The sequence below is a fragment of the Scophthalmus maximus genome, chromosome 22 (genome assembly GCF_022379125.1).
Source record: "Scophthalmus maximus strain ysfricsl-2021 chromosome 22, ASM2237912v1, whole genome shotgun sequence".
NCBI lineage: Eukaryota > Metazoa > Chordata > Actinopteri > Pleuronectiformes > Scophthalmidae > Scophthalmus > Scophthalmus maximus.
In genome coordinates this window covers 13,516,032-13,536,100 of record NC_061536.1, presented here as the reverse complement: position 1 = coordinate 13,536,100, position 20,069 = coordinate 13,516,032, and the positions used below count along the sequence as shown (strand labels likewise).

At 38.3% G+C, this 20,069-nt stretch overlaps 2 protein-coding genes across 2 annotated transcripts; both read right to left on the bottom strand.

Annotated features, from left to right (window-relative positions):
* Nucleotides 1–430: 430 nt before the first annotated feature.
* On the bottom strand, nt 431–17,488 carry LOC124849784 (major histocompatibility complex class I-related gene protein-like). Its single transcript, XM_047330388.1, has 9 exons — nt 17,418–17,488; nt 7,357–7,483; nt 6,771–7,031; nt 5,016–5,294; nt 4,313–4,615; nt 3,261–3,365; nt 2,942–2,959; nt 2,368–2,442; nt 431–2,044 (listed from the first exon to the last, which is right to left on the bottom strand). Exons 2-8 carry the CDS (start codon nt 7,406–7,408, stop codon nt 2,399–2,401), a joined length of 1,062 nt encoding a protein of 353 aa, XP_047186344.1. The 5' UTR covers nt 7,409–7,483; nt 17,418–17,488; the 3' UTR covers nt 431–2,044; nt 2,368–2,398.
* Nucleotides 10,106–17,476, bottom strand: LOC124849785 (major histocompatibility complex class I-related gene protein-like). The gene is made up of 8 exons (XM_047330389.1): nt 17,331–17,476; nt 16,371–16,631; nt 14,681–14,959; nt 13,976–14,278; nt 12,924–13,028; nt 12,605–12,622; nt 12,032–12,106; nt 10,106–11,708 (listed from the first exon to the last, which is right to left on the bottom strand). The coding sequence occupies exons 1-7, from the start codon at nt 17,380–17,382 to the stop codon at nt 12,063–12,065; spliced, it is 1,062 nt and encodes a 353-aa protein (XP_047186345.1). The 5' UTR covers nt 17,383–17,476; the 3' UTR covers nt 10,106–11,708; nt 12,032–12,062.
* Nucleotides 17,489–20,069: the final 2,581 nt, after the last annotated feature.

Genomic DNA, 20,069 nt, shown 5'->3' with positions numbered 1-20,069 from the left:
AAAAAATTAAGATAGACGGCCTATCTCGCAATGTCGAGGAAGTGTTCAAGTGAAAGAATCTGTTCAGTTTTGTTTGTGTAATCCTGCTGACTGATAAACGGACACAGGTGAAAACATGAACCTCCTTGATAGAGATAGTAAGAAGTGGGAAAAAAGTCTTATCTGTCCTTTTTCAGCTAATATTCATATTCATAGATATGTGGCTCCACTCAGCTCGACGAATCACAGACAGACATCGAGGACATTTGGATTATCAGGGACTTTACTGAAAAGCAAAAGGAATGAAACAACAACGCAACGTAACTTAATATTCATCTATATGTCCCAACACAAATCATTTTGAGCATCGCTGTTCAATCTCTACACAATAAAAACCAAAACTTGAAGCTGCCCGGATTCTTGTGATTTTAAATGAAGTTTCATTTTTTTCAAAGTTGCCTTCAATATTTAATTTATGGTGGCAAAAAACAAACGTTTACGTTTTGACCAGAGTGGAGACCAGGCAGGGTAAGAACGGGGTCTACTGATCATTTCTGCAGGGGCTGCTACAAGCTAAGCCGCCTCTCATCTCTCTTCAACAGAAATGTGACGTTCTGAATGTGTTTTGATGGAATATAACATGAGAATTCTGGCTCTGTGGTCATTGCACATTTGGGGCGGCAGTGGTTGGGAGGATTAAGAGGATCGTCCATTAACACAAAGGTCGGTGGTTCAATCCCTGGCTGCTCCTGTCCGCAGGACAATGTCCTCGGGCAAGACACTGAACCCTACGTTGCCCCTGGCGACTGTGCCGACAGTGTGTGAATGATGTGCGATAAGTTTTTATACTTATGAATGATAAATGATCAGAAAAAAAGATCATTAGTCAGCACAACTGTAGGTGAGTTTCTTTCAAATGTTGCAGATTGAGTTGGCCTCAGAATTCACAAATCTGCTTTATAATTAAACTTTTCATTTTTGCAGTGTAGATGTTTACAAAGACAAGACAGAAAAGCTCCATGTCCAGAACACGAGAACAAAATACTTTACGAACATTTACATCAGTGTGCTGAGAATCTTAAACTACCCCTCAACCCTTCACAGCAAAAATTAAAGTATAATATTTAAGAACAAACCAAAACATGGATATTATGAGCCAAAAAAACAATATCTGAATCAAAAAAACACTTTTAACGTTAAACAGTTTTAAAGAAATATATAAACAGAATATTTACACATCTGGAAAATAAGTGTGTTGTATGTGTTTGTGTTGTGCATGTCTGTGTCTAGGGGTGGGGAATGTATTGATACAACCTATCATTGCATTATTTGTTTTCTGGAAACTATATTAATAGAGATGGTAGATGGTGTCCAATTATCACAATGAGTCACCAGAGTGATGCAAAACTCCATCCATCCCCCTGCTGCTCTGCTCAGAGACTCAGGGGACTGGAGTCCATCACTGGACAAGAGGAGGTTTACAGATCATCACAAGTCATAACGCAGAGAGAAAACATTTACAGCCACAGGATTTGCTTTGATTTTATACAACGAGAACCAAAGAAAAGGCTTTCTCAGAACAAATCATGTAGAAAACTCTACCCAGGAGTATAAATATGGAAAATGTATGTAAAGAATATGGGTGTCTAGGTATTTATGTTTATTATTTAGAATGATTGTACGAGGATGCCCCAACACCAGGAAAATTAAACGATTTTGGATTTTTGTTTAAAATTATCCCACAGATCTTTAAATTACTTGTGTGAACAGTGTTGTGATGTTTTCATTGTTTTTAACTTTGTGTTTTATTTCTCTCGGGGTCAAGAAAAAACAATCATCCTCATTTGATTGACCGACATTTAAGGAAACATTTAATCTGAGGCAATTCCACATTTCTTATTTTTAACTAAACGATCAAAATTATTTGTCCAAATTTGTTTTTCTTCTTCCTTAAATTGTGTTCTTTGTATTTCAATCAATGAACATCTGCTGCCTGATACTCGACCCTGAGAATTCACGATGAGAATGATGAATCCTTGTTCCAGTGCAAATCGTTTCCATAAACCTAGAGAGACAAAAAATTACATTAAGTAAGACAAATAATAATAAATTTCATTTATAGATTACCATATAGGTTTGGACATTTAAATCCACAAAGTCACATCTTTAATATATTTACAAAATCACTGAGCCCTAATATATCCAGTCATTTAAATGCTAAACTGAGTTTTTAACATTCATTTGTTTCATCAAATTTTTAATTGATTTATTTCTTTATGACTGATTCATTTGTTTCTATAAACTACTACGAGTAGCATAGGTTTCATACATAATCACATGAAGGTTATTTTGCACACACATCTCTGTTTAACATGTGAAGCAACTCACAGCGTTCAGGGACGTTGGTTCATCATTCATTTTATTTTGGATTCAGCTGCTCCATGACCCCTGCGTTGTTTACAGCTGTAAGATCAGAAACACATTGTTAGTCCACATTCTCCTCTGAATATTTAGAAATGTTATATTACATCTACAGTTCCCATTGCTTAAAAATTCACTTCCCCATCACTAAGTATCCAGTCACACTTCTGTAGTGACGTCATTCATCTATGTATTCAAGCTACATGCTATATGAATAATAATTTTATTCATATAGCACCTTTCAGAAGTAGCTTCACAAAAGGCTTTCACAAAAACATACAAATCACAGACAATTAAAATCAGCATTCCAACCATAATACGGTTTTCAGGTCACATATCTGTATAAAAAAAAGATATAAATAGACAATATGAATATATATTGTATCTATATGCTGTCAAACACTAATCTTCTGGGGGTGGATGGTTTTATTAAACTGGACATGTTAGTACTTTGACTATGTGTGCTGTGTGAATATGACATGATAACTTCATAAAACAAATACATATATAAAAAGAATACAGAATAGAAAGTTTTACTCACGAGATGGAGGGCGTTTGGCTGAAATGGAAAGAAAATACAAACAATTGAATTAGTGACTAACTGACACATAAATCACTTGCACCTTTTCTTTAGATATTGAATAACTTATTTTCCTATATTCGCTCCCTTACATCCTCATGCTACAGTATCATGAAGCTGTGGCTCTAAACGCTGCAGCTCTTTCTGCTGGTTGAAGCAGATTCTGTGTGTGTGAGGAACTTTAGTGTGTTTAACTTTTGCGATCGGGATGAAGAATAAACTTCACCATTTAAAATACCAGGGAAAAAAATGAGACAATGTCTCCGAGTTGGTCTCTCACCGTTGCTCCTTCTGTAGATGAAGACTCCAATGGCAGCGATGGCGAGAGCAAGAACGGCCACTGCGACGATGACGATGATGATGGTGGTCATGTCAGTGGGCTTCTCTGTTGAGCAACACAACAGACCAATCAGGACAACGGCAATTTAGTCTGAATACAGACACTAAATACGTTTGTTTGTTTTTTAGTTTCAATCTTTATCGCTGCTTATCTGGACATAATTACTATATCTTTGATTCTTTATGTTTGTCTGGCTTTGTCCTTTTGAACAGTGAACATACCTGGCCAATAAACTTAACTCTTATTGATTTGTACATAGATACGCCAGCTATTAAACTATTTCATCCACTCATCTTCTAAAACAGACCAGTGGTAAAGTTAAAATGGTGGCTTTAATATATATATATGTCAAGATTGTTACACAAGGCCAGAAAAAAAAAACCTGCAGAGGAATTAAATTTAATTATGCAATTATAAAGGTGGCAATTTTCAAAATAAAAAATTATGACAATAACGAAATCCCATTTTACGGTTGATAATGTTCTTTTTTAATCAAAGGTAAGTGAACAATATGACAACCAGTACAAAATCTTGGTTGTGGACATCTTAAAACTCTGATGTAAGACTAAATTTATCTTATTCAGGGATTAGTCAGAGTCACATGATGATCCGGAGGTGGGGCACTGGTTTAACACTGATCTAAATTTAGAAATAAATAAAACAAAAGACACGTCCGCCGAGGCGGAGTGGTTTTGTTCTATCTAACAATGGCGAAGGGAAGAAATTCCTGAATCCTGACACTGATCCTCATCACTCTCAACATTTAATGGGTTATTTCTCGGGTCAAGACAAATCCGTCCATTCGTTTTTGTGTAATCACGCAAACAGACAAACACACAAACCAACAAACAGAAGCGAAAACAAAACCTTGGATAAAAGAAAATCACCCTAAACAACAAACGTGTCCTGCGTCAGAACACATGAGCTTCAGGACTTTCACAGCACATCAGATGTCTGTTTCCCACCTTCGTCACCTCTGATTCAAGTCTTACCTCTGTTGGTCCGGATCACGTCTTTGTCCAGTACTTTGACGATATCCTCCGTCACACCAGAGAGCTGGAACACACATTGGTACTTCCCCCAGTCCCCAGGAGCGACCGATGACACCTTCAGGTCAGTGCTCATCTGGAAGGTCCCGTCATGGTTGGGCAGGACCTCTCCATGGTCCACGTCCTCGTGAAGGTCCTCTCCATCTTTCCTCCAGAGCAACATGGCACTGTTGGGGTAGAAACCTGTGGCGTGGCAGGACACTGGAGACGAGGGAGACTTCTGGAGGAGGGACACCGAGGGAAGCTCTGGGGAGTAAACACAGAGACAGTTTGTACTTTCTTATAATTTACTACATACTAATATCACCGTTCATGCTTGATGTCATTTATCTTGCATTAGTTGTGTCTGTTAATATAAGAAGAAGAAATGGGAGATGGGAGCGAGAGACGGGTTAGAAAAGATAATGATGGAAAGACAGTGATGGAGAGAGAGAGAGAGATTGATGAAGACGGAAAGAGGAAGACAAACATGGAGGAAAAGGGAGAGAATAAATATGAAGGAGTGAGATTGAAAAAAGAAGAAGAAAAAAGAGAGAGAGGCAGAGATGTAGAGAGGAGATAGGAGGAAGAGAAACATGAACAAACTGTAAATAAGAAATGAAGGATACATATAAACATAACGTTCATGAAGATCATGTGATTTTACCTGTTCTCTGCAGAGATCTCGCCCCAAAGTTCACGTACTTCTTCAGCCACTTAGGACACAAATGAGTGTAGTAGTTCTTTTGACTTGCGAGTTGAGTTTTATCAGCATTCCACTTGTTTTTGGTGATGACAGCCTGTTGTACTGGAGCGATCCACGTCTCTGTCTTCAGGTCCAATACTAAGAAGTCTTCTCCATCATAACCATACTGTTTAAAACCTTTAACTTCTCCAGTCTCATTGTCCCATTCACAGCCGTACATGTTCTGAAAGATGTGGACACCTGAGAGAGACAGAGACTGTTGAGTGACTCAGCAGGTGACATCCCATCTTCACCACACAGACACACACACACGCACACGCACACGCACACATACACACACTCACACACACACACACACACACACATTAACTAATTCATCAATTAATTGTTGAAACTGTAATACATCAGGAAGTTGTGAAAATGTCTATTACTGTACATAATTTACATTGAATTATAATATTTGAGGAACAGGAACCTGCAAATCAGTTTATATTTGTGATTGATAAAATACAATCATCTAATCATTTAAAAATCCTTATCAATTAATTTTTTGTTGATTACCTGATTACAGTAATTGACTAATATTGTTTCTGCAGTATATTCACTCTTGGACAGATTGTTTTGAGAATGTGCAAAATTACTGTTTCGTACTTTTTCACATGTTAACACATTTTGAATTGCTTTGGATGGATTAAACTGTTGTACACACACATTTCTGTTCATATTCAAAATCAACAGATTGTAAGTGTGTGACACATGCAGTGTTTGTTTTATTCTTTCAGTGACGGAGAGAAGAGGACTGACACTCACGTCTGCTCATGTACAGTAATTCTTAACTTACTCTTCTGAACTTTGATTAACGCTCTCTAATGACTTCAGTGTCTGTTACTTTGTGAACTGTTCAGCTTTGTCAAACTTAGATTTAAAGTTTTCCCTGCGAGGTTGGTGACGGCCGAGTCCGTGAGCTTTGACCTCAAACTTTAGCTGCATTGTTTTCCATCACTTTGTGCATTTTGAATTGTTAATCATGTTAAAAATATAACATTAGTACAAGAAAAATCAGCGAGCAGGCTCTTAGTGCAAGTTACCACAGTCGCCTTGTTTATAAAGTATGAGGAAGCTAAACTATGTGGTAAAGAGTTTTCTCTTTAAATCAGTTTGACACTTTATTTTAATGGAGCTGTTTCGTATTTGACCTGTTGATTTGGTATCAGAGGAGTTAGTCACAGTGAGTAGAACTCACACTCACTCTCATCATCATGTAACTAAGCAGAACTTTCTTCCTTCAGACATTAAACCAGGTTTTAACATCATGGCCACAGTTTTACTGTTTGTCACAATTAACTCAACCGTCATTTAACCCTTGAAGTCTGTTCCTTTTAAAATCCTTCCTAGTTGATCACGACACCTGCACTGTGGCCACGTCAAGGGATTACATTCAGTCTGTCGGTAGATTATGGGATGGCGTGAGTGGTACAACCTGTGATCTGATTGAAATGTTTCCCAGGTCGTCTCGTCACTCAGGTTTGGTTCATGAAAACGTATTTGTAACAGTGTTCACATGCACAAGTGACACGTGACAGTTTGAGAAACCAGGCAGTGATCGTCTCTGTCAGCTGTGTGTGTGTGTGTGTGTGTGTGTGTGTGTGTGTGAGTGATACTTTGCAGCAAAGCAGGAAAACAACATGTTTCCAGTAGAAAGTGAAACAAACAAACCTCCAGTTTGGTTGAAGCGCTGCTTTAGGATTCCAATGTTGTTTTTGAAGCTCTGCTGGGAACCCAAAAGGTTCCCAGTCTCCCTCTCCCAGTACTGTGCATCTGTTGCCTCTGACATCCAGTCCTGTCTGGGTTCTGCTTTCATTGTGTTGCTGTCGTAGTGGATCATCTGAACTTCATCCACCAAACCAACAGTCACAAACTCAGGGAAGTTTGGGACTTGAGAGGATCCAGTGTAGAAATACTTCAGAGAGTGAGTCACTGCAAGAAACGGTTCAAGTCATCAGACTTTAGATTTCAACTTTTCATACAGAACACGACGTCACGAACAACCGAGACTGAAGGATGAAGAAACACTTTGTGTCCATATGCTTCATGACATGTCGTCACTATTCATGTGATCGCGTGTTGGTCCGAACTGTGTCGATCTTTATTAATGGTAATGAATTAAGAAATAACACAAAGGTTCACGATGAAAGAGAGAAACAAGACAATACACGTTTCATGAAGAGAATAAAGACTCTCACACGTCACAGACTACAAACCCTTCAATCAGCAGATCGACGCTTGTTCAAGTGGAACTCACCTGCCGTCGCGCCGTGTGCTCCCAGAAGAAGCAGGAGGATCAATGTGTCCATGTCTGAAGATGTCACTCAGGTGAAGAAGTGAGAGATGATTCTGTCAGAGGAAGATGATTCTCTGTCAGAGGAAGACTCACACTGTTTCCAGCTGCGACACCAGCGACCAAATAACCGGACAAACCCTGAGGGGCGTGGCCATCCGCCTCCGTCTCGGCCAATGGGGATTTAGCATTGGCCTCGACGTCACTTAACTCTGGGTAGAACTGACCAGTTCAGGTTGTCAACGAAAACGAAAGTTAAAAAAACCCAAATGTGCTCATGTCAGCCGGTGATATTATAACTTGATGTGTTCAGACGTGATATTATAACTTGATGTGTTCAGATGTGATATTATAACTTGATTTGTACAGACGTGATATTATAACTTGATGTGTTCACACGTGATATTATAACTTGATGTGTTCAGACGTGATATTATAACTTGATGTGTTCACACGTGATATTATAACTTGATGTGTTCAATGTGTGTTCAGGTTGATGTGATGTGATTTGCCTCTAACAGAGAGTTCATCAGTTCAAGTGTGGCGTTGTGGTCTCTGACGTCACAGTGAAATTGCTTTTAGCAATGAAAAGTGCTATAATTAGTATTATAATTAAACGTAGTGAAGTGCTCCCCCTGCTGGTTCACACCTCCTGATGTACAGTAATCTCAGGATGGACTGGGACCTGGTCCTGGGCACAATTATACACATCATATTTTGGTTTTGCTGCACATTAAGGGTCACATTGAGTCATACGGCCAATAAATCATTTAAGTTATCAGACCACTTGTCACTTCTTTTATATATATATTTTTATATCATGTGCAGGATTGTTGGTGGAGGTGAGCGCTCGACAAAGTGCCGCTTGTATAGTTAAATTAGGGATTTATCTTTAAAAGATCTATGGAAATAGATACAGAGGAGCATGAGCATCTTATATCCATCTCTGATAAAGTAAGACCTTAACAATAGTCCAGGCAAAAATCAGCACAACTGTCGAGACAGACAATATAACAAAACCAGGTAGTCAACACAAAGCCATAATTCACTTTGTGTTGGTTTTTGTTTGGTTCATTTTAAAGAGCGTTGAAAAGCTTCTTCCACACAAGTGTCAGATCCCTCAGCTGCTCCACAGGATGAAAACTGCTCAGACCAGAGAAACTTAACTCCACTGTTGTTGTTGGAAAACCTGATGCTGCTTTTCATTTGGCTGTGGCTGCGTTTCATTTCTACTTACTGGTCTTGAAGACGCGGTATATTTTGTGGTGACATTAATATTCACAGATGGTTGTTACGTGACTGTGGCCCCAGTCCTTCACACCACACCAGCATTCGATCCTCAGAGAGCTGTTCTGATGAATGAGCCAACATCCGTGTCCATGTTACAATGTTGTTTAAATACTGACCGCCTGCTGCAGAAACACGTTTATCATGTTCCGTGTGAAAATGATCTAAATGCTCTTCACTGTGTTGTGGTAGAAAAAGCTGCAGGACCTCGGGAAGATTGGCGGCCAATGAAAGTTGATATTTACTGAGCACCATCTTGGAACTTTGTCACTGTTTTAGAAAAGGTTTTAGAAAATTATTATAAAACTGGAGTTAACAGATTTGACATGTTTGGCATTTTGCTTTTAAAAATGTAAAGGCCTATAACTTTGCTGTGATGGCATAATTGATTTGTTGACACAATAGCATGATCCACTTTGCTTACTACTTGATTTCACAAGGCTTCATTTGTGGGTGCATTTAAATTTGTGTTGTTTGAGGTTTTTTTTCAAGATTTAAATATCATGTTTTCAAATACACAAATATAACTGCAGTTCAAAATAAAAGTTCATTTCCTAATAATTTTGTTCTTGAATGAATTCTTTTCATAAAAGCTGCTACATGAACAGCAACATGAAAAACCTAAAAAGTGCTGAAGATAATCTAAATGGAGCAACTTATTTTTTTAACAGTTGTTAACGTTATTAACTTATAAAAGATCGTTTGAAATAATGTGGAAAACTATTGGGAGTGACTTAATTTGAATGAGCAATCAACCTAAAAACTTTAGTTTATGCTACCAATTATTAAGTATTAAAAATACATTTGATTGCAGAGGAAAATCTAATTCCCCTAACTCAATGTAGTTTGTTCATTTGAAGTTGTCGTAACTCAAAAATGATTGATGCAATTTTTGATCTCTCAAATCTCACACACTCACAGAAATCAGTTGTTCCCTAAATACGCCTGCTCGTTTTCATCGACATCCATGAATGATTCCCTGGGAAACAGGTGGAAAAAAACTTAAGATAGACGGCCTATATCGCAATGTCGAGGAAGTGTTCAAGTGAAAGAATCTGTTCAGTTTTGTTTGTGTAATCCTGCTGACTGATAAACGGACACAGGTGAAAACATGAACCTCCTTGATAGAGATAGTAAGAAGTGGGAAAAAAGTCTTATCTGTCCTTTTTCAGCTAATATTCATATTCATAGATCTGTGGCTCCACTCAGCTCGACGAATCACAGACAGACATCGAGGACATTTGGATTATCAGGGACTTTACTGAAAAGCAAAAGGAATGAAACAACAACGCAACGTAACTTAATATTCATCTATATGTCCCAACACAAATCATTTTGAGCATCGCTGTTCAATCTCTACACAATAAAAACAAAAACTTGAAGCTGCCCGGATTCTTGTGATTTTAAATGAAGTTTCATTTTTTTCAAAGTTGCCTTCAATATTTAATTTATGGTGGCAAAAAACAAACGTTTACGTTTTGACCAGAGTGGAGACCAGGCAGGGTAAGAACGGGGTCTACTGATCATTTCTGCAGGGGCTGCTACAAGCTAAGCCGCCTCTCATCTCTCTTCAACAGAAATGTGACGTTCTGAATGTGTTTTGATGGAATATAACATGAGAATTCTGGCTCTGTGGTCATTGCACATTTGGGGCGGCAGTGGTCGGGGGGATTAAGAGGATCGTCCATTAACACAAAGGTCGGTGGTTCAATCCCTGGCTGCTCCTGTCCGCAGGACAATGTCCTCGGGCAAGACACTGAACCCTACGTTGCCCCTGGCGACTGTGCCGACAGTGTGTGAATGATGTGCGATAAGTTTTTATACTTATGAATGATAAATGATCAGAAAAAAAGATCATTAGTCAGCACAACTGTAGGTGAGTTTCTTTCAAATGTTGCAGATTGAGTTGGCCTCAGAATTCACAAATCTGCTTTATAATTAAACTTTTCATTTTTGCAGTGTAGATGTTTACAAAGACAAGACAGAAAAGCTCCATGTCTGGAACACGAGAACAAAATACTTTCCGAACATTTACATCAGTGTGCTGAGAATCTTAAACTACCCCTCAACCCTTCACAGCTAAAATTAAAGTATAATGTTTAAGAACAAACCAAAACATGGATATTATGAGCCAAAAAAACAATATCTGAATCAAAAAAACACTTTTAACGTTAAACAGTTTTAAAGAAATATATAAACAGAATATTTACACATCTGTGTTGTATGTGTTTGTGTTGTGCATGTCTGTGTCTAGGGGTGGGGAATGTACTGATACAACCTATCATTGCATTATTTGTTTTCTGGAAACTATATTAATAGAGATGGTAGATGGTGTCCAATTATCACAATGAGTCACCAGAGTGATGCAAAACTCCATCCATCCCCCTGCTGCTCTGCTCAGAGACTCAGGGGACTGGAGTCCATCACTGGACAAGAGGAGGTTTACAGATCATCACCAGTCATAACGCAGAGAGAAAACATTTACAGCCACAGGATTTGCTTTGATTTCATACAACGAGAACCAAAGAAAAGGCTTTCTCAGAACAAATCATGTAGAAAACTCTACCCAGGAGTATAAATATGGAAAATGTATGTAAAGAATATGGGTGTCTAGGTATTTATGTTTATTATTTAGAATGATTGTACGAGGATGCCCCAACACCAGTAAAATTAAACGATTTTGGATTTTTGTTTAAAATTATCCCACAGATCTTTAAATTACTTGTGTGAACAGTGTTGTGATGTTTTCATTGTTTTTAACTTTGTGTTTTATTTCTCTCGGGGTCAAGAAAAAACAATCATCCTCATTTGATTGACCGACATTTAAGGAAACATTTAATCTGAGGCAATTCCACATTTCTTATTTTTAACTAAACGATCAAAATTATTTGTCCAAATTTGTTTTTCTTCTTCCTTAAATTGTGTTCTTTGTATTTCAATCAATGAACATCTGCTGCCTGATACTCGACCCTGAGAATTCACGATGAGAATGATGAATCCTTGTTCCAGTGCAAATCGTTTCCATAAACCTAGAGAGACAAAAAATTACATTAAGTAAGACAAATAATAATAAATTTCATTTATAGATTACCATATAGGTTTGGACATTTAAATCCACAAAGTCACATCTTTAATATATTTACAAAATCACTGAGCCCTAATATATCCAGTCATTTAAATGCTAAACTGAGTTTTTAACATTCATTTGTTTCATCAAATTTTTAATTGATTTATTTCTTTATGACTGATTCATTTGTTTCTATAAACTACTACGAGTAGCATAGGTATCATACATAATCACATGAAGGTTATTTTGCACACACATCTCTGTTTAACATGTGAAGCAACTCACAGCGTTCAGGGACGTTGGTTCATCATTCATTTTATTTTGGATTCAGCTGCTCCATGACCCCTGCGTTGTTTACAGCTGTAAGATCAGAAACACATTGTTAGTCCACATTCTCCTCTGAATATTTAGAAATGTTATATTACATCTACAGTTCCCATTGCTTAAAAATTCACTTCCCCATCACTAAGTATCCAGTCACACTTCTGTAGTGACGTCATTCATCTATGTATTCAAGCTACGTGCTATATGAATAATAATTTTATTCATATAGCACCTTTCAGAAGTAGCTTCACAGAAGGCTTTCACAAAAACATACAAATCACAGACAATTAAAATCAGCATTCCAACAATAATACGGTTTTCAGGTCACATATCTGTATAAAAAAAGATATAAAAAGACAATATGAATATATATTGTATCTATATGCTGTCAAACACTAATCTTCTGGGGGTGGATGGTTTTATTAAACTGGACATGTTAGTACTTTGACTATGTGTGCTGTGTGAATATGACATGATAACTTCATAAAACAAATACATATATAAAAAGAATACAGAATAGAAAGTTTTACTCACGAGATGGAGGGCGTTTGGCTGAAATGGAAAGAAAATACAAACAATTGAATTAGTGACTAACTGACACATAAATCACTTGCACCTTTTCTTTAGATATTGAATAACTTATTTTCCTATATTCGCTCCCTTACATCCTCATGCTACAGTATCATGAAGCTGTGGCTCTAAACGCTGCAGCTCTTTCTGCTGGTTGAAGCAGATTCTGTGTGTGTGAGGAACTTTAGTGTGTTTAACTTTTGCGATCGGGATGAAGAATAAACTTCACCATTTAAAATACCAGGGAAAAAAATGAGACAATGTCTCCGAGTTGGTCTCTCACCGTTGCTCCTTCTGTAGATGAAGACTCCAATGGCAGCGATGGCGAGAGCAAGAACGGCCACTGCGACGATGACGATGATGATGGTGGTCATGTCAGTGGGCTTCTCTGTTGAGCAACACAACAGACCAATCAGGACAACGGCAATTTAGTCTGAATACAGACACTAAATACGTTTGTTTGTTTTTTAGTTTCAATCTTTATCGCTGCTTATCTGGACATAATTACTATATCTTTGATTCTTTATGTTTGTCTGGCTTTGTCCTTTTGAACAGTGAACATACCTGGCCAATAAACTTAACTCTTATTGATTTGTACATAGATACGCCAGCTATTAAACTATTTCATCCACTCATCTTCTAAAACAGACCAGTGGTAAAGTTAAAATGGTGGCTTTAATATATATATATGTCAAGATTGTTACACAAGGCCAGAAAAAAAAAACCTGCAGAGGAATTTAATTTAATTATGCAATTATAAAGGTGGCAATTTTCAAAATAAAAAATTATGACAATAACGAAATCCCATTTTACGGTTGATAATGTTCTTTTTTAATCAAAGGTAAGTGAACAATATGACAACCAGTACAAAATCTTGGTTGTGGACATCTTAAAACTCTGATGTAAGACTAAATTCAACTTATTCAAGGATTGGTCAGAGTCACATGATGATCCGGAGGTGGGGCACTGGTTTAACACTGATCTAAATTTAGAAATAAATAAAACAAAAGACACGTCCGCCGAGGCGGAGTGGTTTTGTTCTATCTAACAATGGCGAAGAGAAGAAATTCCTGAATCCTGACACTGATCCTCATCACTCTCAACATTTAATGGGTTATTTCTCGGGTCAAGACAAATCCGTCCATTCGTTTTTGTGTAATCACGCAAACAGACAAACACACAAACCAACAAACAGAAGCGAAAACAAAACCTTGGATAAAAGAAAATGACCCTAAACAACAAATGTGTCCTGCGTCAGAACACATGAGCTTCAGGACTTTCACAGCACATCAGATGTCTGTTTCCCACCTTCGTCACCTCTGATTCAAGTCTTACCTCTGTTGGTCCGGATCACGTCTTTGTCCAGTACTTTGACGATATCCTCCGTCACACCAGAGAGCTGGAACACACATTGGTACTTCCCCCAGTCCCCAGGAGCGACCGATGACACCTTCAGGTCAGTGCTCATCTGGAAGGTCCCGTCATGGTTGGGCAGGACCTCTCCATGGTCCACGTCCTCGTGAAGGTCCTCTCCATCTTTCCTCCAGAGCAACATGGCACTGTTGGGGTAGAAACCTGTGGCGTGGCAGGACACTGGAGACGAGGGAGACTTCTGGAGGAGGGACACCGAGGGAAGCTCTGGGGAGTAAACACAGAGACAGTTTGTACTTTCTTATAATTTACTACATACTAATATCACCGTTCATGCTTGATGTCATTTATCTTGCATTAGTTGTGTCTGTTAATATAAGAAGAAGAAATGGGAGATGGGAGCGAGAGACGGGTTAGAAAAGATAATGATGGAAAGACAGGGATGGAGAGAGAGAGAGAGATTGATGAAGACGGAAAGAGGAAGACAAACATGGAGGAAAAGGGAGAGAATAAATATGAAGGAAAGAGATTGAAAAAAGAAGAAGAAAAAAGAGAGAGAGAGGCAGAGATGAAGAGAGGAGATAGGAGAAAGAGAAACGTGAACAAACTGTAAATAAGAAATGAAGGATACATATAAACATAACGTTCATGAAGATCATGTGATTTTACCTGTTCTCTGCAGAGATCTCGCCCCAAAGTTCACGTACTTCTTCAGCCAGTCAGGACACTCCTGAGTGTAGTAGTTCTTTTGACTTGCGAGTTGAGTTTTATCAGCATTCCACTTGTTTTTGGTGATGACAGCCTGTTGTACTGGAGCGATCCACGTCTCTGTCTTCAGGTCCAATACTAAGAAGTCTTCTCCATCATAACCATACTGTTTAAAACCTTTAACTTCTCCAGTCTCATTGTCCCATTCACAGCCGTACATGTTCTGAAAGATGTGGACACCTGAGAGAGACAGAGACTGTTGAGTGACTCAGCAGGTGACATCCCATCTTCACCACACAGACACAGAAACAAGCACACACACACACACACACACACACACACACTCACACACACACACACACACACACACACATTAACTAATTCATCAATTAATTGTTGAAACTGTAATACATCAGGAAGTTGTGAAAATGTCTATTACTGTACATAATTTACATTGAATTATAATATTTGAGGAACAGGAACCTGCAAATCAGTTTATATTTGTGATTGATAAAATACAATCATCTAATCATTTAAAAATCCTTATCAATTAATTTTTTGTTGATTACCTGATTACAGTAATTGACTAATATTGTTTCTGCAGTATATTCACTCTTGGACAGATTGTTTTGAGAATGTGCAAAATTACTGTTTCGTACTTTTTCACATGTTAACACATTTTGAATTGCTTTGGATGGATTAAACTGTTGTACACACACATTTCTGTTCATATTCAAAATGAACTGCTCATGTACAGTAATTCTTAACTTACTGTTCTGAACTTTGATTAACGCTCTCTAATGACTTCAGTGTCTGTTACTTTGTGAACTGTTCAGCTTTGTCAAACTTAGATTTAAAGTTTTCCCTGCGAGGTTGGTGACGGCCGAGTCCGTGAGCTTTGACCTCAAACTTTAGCTGCATTGTTTTCCATCACTTTGTGCATTTTTAATTGTTAATCATGTTAAAAATATAATATTAGTACAAGAAAAATCAGCGAGCAGGCTCTTAGTGCAAGTTACCACAGTCGCCTTGTTTATAAAGTATGAGGAAGCTAAACTATGTGGTAAAGAGTTTTCTCTTTAAATCAGTTTGACAGTTTATTTTAATGGAGCTGTTTCGTATTTGACCTGTTGATTTGGTATCAGAGGAGTTAGTCACAGTGAGTAGAACTCACACTCACTCTCATCATCATGTAACTAAGCAGAACTTTCTTCCTTCAGACATTAAACCAGGTTTTAACATCATGGCCACAGTTTTACTGTTTGTCACAATTAACTCAACCGTCATTTAACCCTTGAAGTCTGTTCCTTTTAAAATCCTTCCTAGTTGATCACGACACCTGCACTGTGGCCACGTCAAGGGATTACATTCAGTCTGTCGGTAGATTATGGGATGGCGTGAGTGGTACAACCTGTGATCTGATTGAAATGTTTCCCAGGTCGTCTCGTCACTCAGGTTTGGTTCATGAAAACGTATTTGTAACAGTGTTCACATGCACAAGTGACACGTGACAGTTTGAGAAACCAGGCAGTGATCGTCTCTGTCAGCTGTGTGTGTGTGTGTGTGTGTGTGTGTGTGTGTGTGTGAGAGTAATACTTTGCAGCAAAGCAGGAAAACAACATGTTTCCAGTAGAAAGTGAAACAAACAAACCTCCAGTTTGGTTGAAGCGCTGCTTTGCGATTCCAATGTTGTATTTGAAGCTCTGCTGTTCACCCAAAAGGCCTCTAGTGGTCCTCTCCCAGTACTGTGCATCTGTTGCCTCTGACATCCAGTCCTGTCTGGGTTCTGCTTTCATTGTGTTGCTGTCGTAGTGGATCATCTGAACTTCATCCACCAAACCAACAGCCACAAACTCAGGGAAGTTTGGGACTTGAGAGGATCCAGTGTAGAAATACTTCAGAGAGTGAGTCACTGCAAGAAACGGTTCAAGTCATCAGACTTTAGATTTCAACTTTTCATACAGAACACGACGTCACGAACAACCGAGACTGAAGGATGAAGAAACACTTTGTGTCCATATGCTTCATGACATGTCGTCACTATTCATGTGATCGCGTGTTGGTCCGAACTGTGTCGATCTTTATTAATGGTAATGAATTAAGAAATAACACAAAGGTTCACGATGAAAGAGAGAAACAAGACAATACACGTTTCACGAAGAGAATAAAGACTCTCACACAGAGGACCAATGAGATAACAGACATCCATTTAAGGGTCGCGGGCTGGAGCCAATCCCAGCTGACATTGGGCGAGAGGCGGGATTCACCCTGGACAGGTCGCCAGCCTATCACAAGGCCACACACAGAGATGATAATCGCCAATGAACCTAACTCAGTTCTTCAAGTCTTTGGACTGTGGGAAGAACCCGGAGAGAACCCACGCATACACGGGGAGAACATGCAAACCCCACACAGAGAGGCCCTGGTTGGTTTGAACCGGGACTCGAACCCACAACCCTCATGCTGTGAGGCGGAAGTGCGAACTACCGTGCAGCCTTTAAGATAATGTCTTTTTAAAACATCATTAAACATGTGTTAAGTACTGGAACTACACGTCACAGACTACAAACCCTTCAATCAGCAGATCGACGCTTGTTCAAGTGGAACTCACCTGCCGTCGCGCCGTGTGCTCCCAGAAGAAGCAGGAGGATCAATGTGTCCATGTCTGAAGATGTCACTCAGGTGAAGAAGTGAGAGATGATTCTGTCAGAGGAAGATGATTCTCTGTCCAGAGGAAGATGATTCTGTCAGAGGAAGATGATTCTGTCAGAGGAAGACTCACACTGTCTCCAGCTGCGACACCAGCGAACAAGTGAGCGGACAAACCCTGAGGGGCGTGGCCATCCGCCTCCGTCTCGGCCAATGGGGATTTAGCATTGGCCTCGACGTCACTTAACTCTGGGTAGAACTGACCAGTTCAGGTTGTCAACGAAAACGAAAGTTAAAAAAACCCAAATGTGCTCATGTCAGCCGGTGATGTTATAACTTGATGTGTTCAGATGTAATATTATAACTTGATATGTTCACACGTGATATTATAACTTGATGTGTTCAGACGTGATATTATAACTTGATGTGTTCACACGTGATATTATAACTTGATGTGTTCAGATGTGATATTATAACTTGATGTGTTCAGATGTGATATTATAACTTGATGTGTTCACACGTGATGTTATAACTTGATATGTTCACACGTGATATTATAACTTGATGTGTTCAGACGTGATATTATAACTTGATGTGTTCACACGTGATGTTATAACTTGATATGTTCACACGTGATATTATAACTTGATGTGTTCAGATGTGATATTATAACTTGATGTGTTCAGACGTGATATTATAACTTGATGTGTTCACACGTGATATTATAACTTGATGTGTTCAGATGTGATATTATAACTTGATGTGTTCAGATGTAATATTATAACTTGATGTGTTCACACGTGATATTATAACTTGATGTTTTCAGATGTGATATTATAACTTGATGTGTTCAGACGTGATGTTATAACTTGATGTGTTCAGATGTGATATTATAACTTGATGTGTTCAGACGTGATATTATAACTTGATGTGTTCAGACGTGATATTATAACTTGATGTGTTCAGACGTGATATTATAACTTGATTTGTTCAGACGTGATATTATAACTTGATGTGTTCAGATGTGATATTATAACTTGATGTGTTCAGACGTGATATTATAACTTGATTTGTTCAGACGTGATATTATAACTTGATGTGTTCAGATGTGATATTATAACTTGATGTGTTCAATGTGTGTTCAGGTTGATGTGATGTGATTTGCCTCTAACAGAGAGTTCATCAGTTCAAGTGTGGCGTCGTGGTCTCTGACGTCACACTGAAATTGCTTTTAGCAATGAAAAGTGCTATAATTAGTATTATCATTAAACGTAGTGAAGTGCTCCCCCTGCTGGTTCACACCTCCTGATGTACAGTAATCCCAGGATGGACTGGGACCTGGTCCTGGGCACAATTATACACATCATATTTTGGTTTTGCTGCACATTAAGGGTCACATTGAGTCATACGGCCAATAAATCATTTAAGTTATCAGACCACTTGTCACTTCTTTTATATATATATTTTTATATCATGTGCAGGATTGTTGGTGGAGGTGAGCGCTCGACCGAGTGCCGCTTGTATAGTTAAATTAGGGATTTATCTTTAAAAGATCTATGGAAATAGATACAGAGGAGCATGAGCATCTTATATCCATCTCTGATAAAGTAAGACCTTAACAATAGTCCAGGCAAAAATCAGCACAACTGTGGAGACAGACAATATAACAAAACCAGGTAGTCAACACAAAGCCATAATTCACTTTGTGTTGGTTTTTGTTTGGTTCATTTTAAAGAGCGTTGAAAAGCTTCTTCCACACAAGTGTCAGATCCCTCAGCTGCTCCACAGGATGAAAACTGCTCAGACCAGAGAAACTTAACTCCACTGTTGTTGTTGGAAAACCTGACGCTGCTTTTCATTTGGCTGTGGCTGCGTTTCATTTCTACTTACTGGTCTTGAAGACGCGGTATATTTTGTGGTGACATTAATATTCACAGATGGTTGTTACGTGACTGTGGCCCCAGTCCTTCACACCACACCAGCATTCGATCCTCAGAGAGCTGTTCTGATGAATGAGCCAACATCCGTGTCCATGTTACAATGTTGTTTAAATACTGACCGCCTGCTGCAGAAACACGTTTATCATGTTCCGTGTGAAAATGATCTAAATGCTCTTCACTGTGTTGTGGTAGAAAAAGCTGCAGGACCTCGGGAAGATTGGCGGCCAATGAAAGTTGATATTTACTGAGCACCATCTTGGAACTTTGTCACTGTTTTAGAAAAGGTTTTAGAAAATTATTATAAAACTGGAGTTAACAGATTTGACATGTTTGGCATTTTGCTTTTAAAAATGTAAAGGCCTATAACTTTGCTGTGATGGCATAATTGATTTGTTGGCACAATAGCATGATCCACTTTGCTTACTACTTGATTTCACAAGGCTTCATTTGTGGGTGCATTTAAATTTGTGTTGTTTGAGGTTTTTTTTTCAAGATTTAAATATCATGTTTTCAAATACACAAATATAACTGCAGTTCAAAATAAAAGTTCATTTCCTAATAATTTTGTTCTTGAATGAATTCTTTTCATAAAAGCTGCTACATGAACAGCAACATGAAAAACCTAAAAAGTGCTGAAGATAATCTAAATGGAGCAACTTATTTTTTTAACAGTTGTTAACGTTATTAACTTATAAAAGATCATTTGAAATAATGTGGAAAACTATTGGGAGTGACTTAATTTGAATGAGCAATCAACCTAA

What these genes read in the sequence shown, in the direction of transcription:
- LOC124849784 (XM_047330388.1), bottom strand. Translation starts at nt 7,408, where the DNA reads ATGGACACATTGATCCTCCTGCTTCTTCTGGGAGCACACGGCGCGACG. An exon ending in GCGCTTCAACCAAACTGGAG is followed by an intron (nt 5,295 to 6,770) that starts GTTTGTTTGTTT and finishes TGTCTCTCTCAG; the next exon opens with GTGTCCACATCTTTCAGAAC. An exon ending in CGTGATCCGGACCAACAGAG is followed by an intron (nt 3,366 to 4,312) that starts GTAAGACTTGAA and finishes GTTGCTCAACAG; the next exon opens with AGAAGCCCACTGACATGACC.
- LOC124849785 (XM_047330389.1), bottom strand. Translation starts at nt 17,382, where the DNA reads ATGGACACATTGATCCTCCTGCTTCTTCTGGGAGCACACGGCGCGACG. An exon ending in AGCACACGGCGCGACGGCAG is followed by an intron (nt 16,632 to 17,330) that starts GTGAGTTCCACT and finishes CGTTTCTTGCAG; the next exon opens with TGACTCACTCTCTGAAGTAT. An exon ending in GAGATCTCTGCAGAGAACAG is followed by an intron (nt 14,279 to 14,680) that starts GTAAAATCACAT and finishes TTTACTCCCCAG; the next exon opens with AGCTTCCCTCGGTGTCCCTC.